At 48.1% G+C, this 5,494-nt stretch overlaps 2 protein-coding genes across 2 annotated transcripts in view; both read right to left on the reverse strand.

The window, feature by feature from the left end:
• Positions 1–2,707, reverse strand: part of LOC106755453 (loricrin-like) — a 7,380-nt gene extending 4,673 nt beyond the window's left edge. The window contains exon 1 of the mRNA XM_014637614.1: positions 2,481–2,707. Coding sequence (XP_014493100.1) covers positions 2,481–2,707 — 227 coding nt within the window. The remainder of the gene's footprint in view (positions 1–2,480) is intronic.
• Positions 2,708–3,212: 505 nt separating this feature from the next.
• LOC106755454 (glycine-rich cell wall structural protein-like) lies at positions 3,213–5,471 on the reverse strand. Its single transcript, XM_014637615.1, has 5 exons — positions 5,273–5,471; positions 4,987–5,131; positions 3,937–4,816; positions 3,495–3,841; positions 3,213–3,453 (listed from the first exon to the last, which is right to left on the reverse strand). Exons 1-5 carry the CDS (start codon positions 5,469–5,471, stop codon positions 3,213–3,215), a joined length of 1,812 nt encoding a protein of 603 aa, XP_014493101.1.
• Positions 5,472–5,494: the final 23 nt, after the last annotated feature.

A 5,494-nucleotide genomic window follows, 5' to 3' on the forward strand; every position in this document is an offset into this window, starting at 1 on the left:
ATTCTACTTAAACTAAATACTTTTCTTTGCTTTGTAGGTGTCCAAATAAAAGTAGGAAACTATGTCTACACATCTCAAGAAGCTAGCCAAGCTAAGAAAGAGCAAAGGAGACCAAGGAAGAGGACTTTAGAAGGCCTACGGATTGAAGGCAACAACTTCCCCAAATGGAAACATGAAGAAGGTGCCTACCGCCCAACCAACACCCTTATGTGCTTAGCCATTCACGCTTGCCTCCTTCTTCATTGTCGCACATGTTAAACATTTTTCATATGAAGCATGTGGCCAGTTGGACAGCTTCCTCCACAAGTTTCCTTTAGCTTTCCATCACGTTTTCAATAAGCAAATATGTTAGCTTCCCTTGCATGGATCTTGAAGCCTTCTCCATCTATAAAAGAGAAGCTTCATCTCTTGTAAATCAACTTGAATGATAGTAATGAGATGCTGCTGAATTTCAGCCGTTCTTCAAGTTCAAACTGTGCTAGCTTTAGCTTTGCATCCTCTAGCTTCTTTCCTCTATGGAAAGCCTTCTGAGCTAGAATTCCTCACTGCATCATCTCCAAACACGTTCACACCTTTTATCAAACACCTTGCTCGCACTCTATCCGCTACATTCAATCTCCATTCCGCTGCCAACTCTGGTCCGAGGACCCACTCCTTCTTGAAGATTGGAGTCGCTTCTATCATTTGGTAGTCAGAGCCACCACGTCCACGCAGTTCTGCATGAGCTAAGTCACTCTTTCAATTCGTTTTCACTTCTCCGTGTTGTTCTGTTCTTGAATGTCACTGTTTCATTCATTTTTTTTTCTGATTCGTGTCTGTTTGGGTGAATTTGATTTGTTCACTGTTCCTTAGGTGTTTGTTAATCATTTTAATTGGTGCAAATTGTTTGTTTGAGTTCAATTCATCTTCATTCATCATTTCAAGTTTTTTTCACGGTCATATGCAACCCTCTGTTGCAGTTTTGATCTGTCTCAAGTGTTAATTTTGTTCAACATCCAATTTTTTTTTTCTTTCGTTTAAGCAAGTTCAGTGTAGTGATAGCTCCTCTTTGATCATATAAAGCAATAAGACCCATTGTCTAGCTTTGATCATGGAGCTAAAGCATTGAAAACACGTTCGCTTGTTTTTTTTCAACTCTGCATCCAACGTGTTTTCCTGGTTTGATATGATGCACATTGTTTCAGCCAGTGTTTTGTGTTTATGAACCTTGCTGCAAGTTTGTTTGAGGTTTTTAAACATGATTCAAGTTATTACAATTCAGATTACACACTGATTTGTGAAAATCATACTTGAGTTGCTCTTAAAATCTGTAAAACAGTGTTGTTTCAATATTCTTGTGAGCTATGCACCGTGCTATAATCATTGACATGTCTTAGGTCACTTAGTAATCTGCTAGTTCATAATCTGGAACTAAATCTAGTTGATTAGGATATTTCTTTACATTTGATTGAACCAGCCAACATTGAATCTGTCATATTTCTCATTTCTGCAACAATTTTAGTGAAATTTCTGCATTTCTGGGAATTGCCACTACCAATTGTTGATTCTATGTGATACTGTACTGTTTGACGGTTTGTGCATATACAATTGGATAATTCAAACTTGTTTCCACTGTTGTTTAGTCCATTTTTCATCACATCTGCAAAAATAACAATTTCAGCTCCAATTTTTTCTTGAAAATCACAACTAGACCAATCATTTGGAGATTCTGAGTATATTAGTGCTGTTTGATTGATTGTGCACTTCTATTTGGTGAATTGCAATGTGTTTCCACTGTTCATATGGTAATTTTTGAGCCTAAATGGAAACACACCTACTAAACCACCAATTTTGGATGCCTTTTAGGAAGTGCACCAGTGATATTTTGATCTGAACATTATATTGGTTGTTTGGTGAGTTGCACACGTTCCATATGATTATGTAAACCTGTTTGAAGTGTCCTTTAAGTTGTGAATACACTGCACTCAGTTTTAGCTACTGCAGTTCCATTTCAGTCCTGTTTTTGTGAAACTTTTAAGTGGAATTTTTGCATAATTGATTACAGCAACTATTATTGGCAGTCTTTGACCATTTCAACACTTCTGTAACATTTGAACAAGTGTTTTTATCATTTTCAAAGTGGTACTTACTGTTCATTTGGTCAATTTCTCACCAAAAGTGCAAAATCAGTTTTCAGCCATTGACATTGCTAGAATTTAGCAAGTATACTAGTGAATTTTTGTTGTGGTTCGTTCCTTTGCTGTTTGAGTGTTTGTACACCTTCAAATTGATGACATAAACCTTTTTGCACCATCAATTAGTCTTTCCAAACACTGCCACTCATTTTTGCTTTGGTAATGGAGATAAGCAAATGAAGAGAATGGGAGTTCATACACGAGGCCATAACCAAAAGCAAGTATAATACGCCGTTCATGATTCAGTCATTCACAATACAACATGCATTACAAGTGACTATATGAGCGAGAGAGGGAGTTACTTACCTCTCGGGCTTCTGCTGTTGCTTAGCCTCTCGAGTTGCAGCAATTCCAGCGGTGAAGTTGATGCCGGCTAGTGAACCTCTGGAAAACCTCACCCTAACCCGTGATGGGAACCAAGTTTTTTGTCTTTTTGTTGATAGCCTCCTTTCTCCAAGAATGTCTCTACCTATCCAGCACAATGGATGATGATGCTTCTCAGGAACCAAAAATCCTCCTCCTTCTTCGTGCATTTTGTCCTTTTTATATCCCCTTCACTCTCTGCCCAGAGACCGGATAAATGGCTTCCAATCCAGACCCCCCAACAGCTTTGCCAATTCTCCTATGCCAATCCACACCGCGTCTCGTGCCTGCCAAAAATCGTTTTTTTCTTGTCGTCTTGTACACGTCCCTCCGCTAAAAGCATTTCTTTTTTCTCTTTTTTTTTCAAAAAGAATATAGAAAATAAAATAAAATATAATAATAATAATAAAGCTAAATCAAATATCAAAGTAAACTAAAAATAAAAAATAATAAAATAAAATAAAAAAATAAAATAAAATAAAATAAGACACAAACAAAGACTAAGTCCTATGATTCAGTCACCCAGACGAAATTGGGTGTTGACAGCCACCAACACCACCACCAACAGCACCACCACCACTAACACCACCACCACCACCACCACGACAACTACAACCACCACCACATCCACCACAGCCATCACCACCATCACCGGCAACGCCGTCGCCGCCATCATCACCACCCCCCAGCACCACTATCACCACCACAACCCCCACCGCTGCCACCGCAACCACCACCACCACCACCACTACCACCGCCATCACCACCAGCACCACCACCATAACCACCACCACCACAACTAACACCCCCATCACCACCTCCGCCACCCCCCCCACCACCACCACAACCACAGCCATAACCACCGTCACCACCACCGCCGCCGCCACCACCGCTGCCGCCACCAGCACCACCACCACTACAACCACAACCACAACCATCACCGCCACCACCACAAACAATGCCACCACCACCACCACATCCTCAACCACAATGACCACCAACGACACCACCGCCACCACCACAACCACCACCGCCACCGCCGCCGCCCCCTCTACCACAACCACCACCACTACCACCACAACACTACCACCGCCGCCACACCACCACCAACCTCCACCACCACTAACAGCACCATGACTACCACCCCCACCATCACCACAAACACCACTACAACCACAACCACAATCGTCGCCACCACAACCACCACTGCAGCCGCCGCCACCATCACCACCACAACCACCACTACAATCGCCACCACAACCACCACCGCCACCAAACCCACCACCACATTCCCACCACCACCACTAAGACCACAACCACCACCACCCACATCACCACCGCCACCGCCACTGCCGCCACCGCCACTGCTGCCGCCACCATCACTACCACCACCACCAACACCACCGCCACGACTACCACGATAACCACCACCACCACCAGTGCCCCCACCATCAACGCCACCGCCACCACCACCGCAACCACTACCACCACCATAATGGCCACTACCACCGAAACCCCCACCACCACTACCGTCACCGCCACCACAACCACCGTTGCTGCCACCACCACCACAACCACTCTCGCCGCTGTCGCTACCACCAGCACCACCCCCACCACCAATAAGACCACCACGACCATCAGCACCACCACCGCCATCATTACCACAACCACCACCACCACCACCACCGTCGCCGCCGCTACCACTAGTACCACGACCACCACTAACCACACAACGACATCCACGACCACCACCACCCCTACCACCACCACCACCACCACTAACACCATAACCACCACAACCACTACCGCCGCCGCCGCTGCCGCTACCACCACCACAACTACTAGCACAACCAATGTCGCCGCCACCGCCGCCGGCACTGCTACTGCCACCACCACGACCAGGACCACCACTACAATCACCACCACCACCACCATCACCGCCGCCGCCGAACCCACCATTACCACCACCACCACCACCACCACCACCACAACCCCAACCACCACCATAACCACCCCTAGCACCACCATCTCTACCACCGCGACCATCACCACCACCATCACCGCCGCCGCCACCACTGATACCACCACCACGTCCAAAAACTCCAAAACTACCACCACCATCACTGTCGCCACCATTGTAGCCGCAACCACCACCGCTGCAGCCGCCGTCGCCACCGTCGCCGCCGCCACAATTGCCACTACCATCACCACCACCACACCTACCACCACCACAACATCCACCACCACTGACGCCGCCGCCACCACCAACACCAAAACCACTAACACCCCCACCACCACCACCACCACCACAACCACTACCACCATCGTCGCCACCACAACCACCACCGCCACCACCGCCACCACCACCGCCACCACCACCGCCGCCACAACTACCACCACCATTGCCACCACCACCGCCACAAAGACCACCACAACTACCACCACAAACCCCACCATCACCGCCACCTCCACCATGACTACCGCCATTGCCACCCTCCCCCCCCCACCACCACAACCATTGGCACCACCACCACCACCATGACAACCACCACCCCTACCACCACCAAGGCCGCCACTACCATCAACGCAACCACCTGCATCACCACCACCACCACCACAACCACCACCAACACAAACACCACCATCGTTGCCGCTACAGCCGCACCGCCACTACCACGATTACCCCATCACCACCGCCACCACCACCACAACCACGACCAAAACCACACCACAACCTCCAACACCACTTCCACCCCCGCCGCTGCCACCGAAACCACNATCACCCACACAACCACCACCACTACCACCACCACCAATTTCGCCGCCACTANGACTGCCACCACCACCAGCACCACCGCCACCACCACCATAACCACTGCTACCTCCGCCACCACCACCATGACCAACCATAACCATTGTCACCACCACCACCATCATTACCGCCACGCCCCCCCCCC

The sequence above is a fragment of the Vigna radiata genome, unplaced genomic scaffold (assembly GCF_000741045.1).
Source record: "Vigna radiata var. radiata cultivar VC1973A unplaced genomic scaffold, Vradiata_ver6 scaffold_411, whole genome shotgun sequence".
Classification (NCBI taxonomy): domain Eukaryota; kingdom Viridiplantae; phylum Streptophyta; class Magnoliopsida; order Fabales; family Fabaceae; genus Vigna; species Vigna radiata.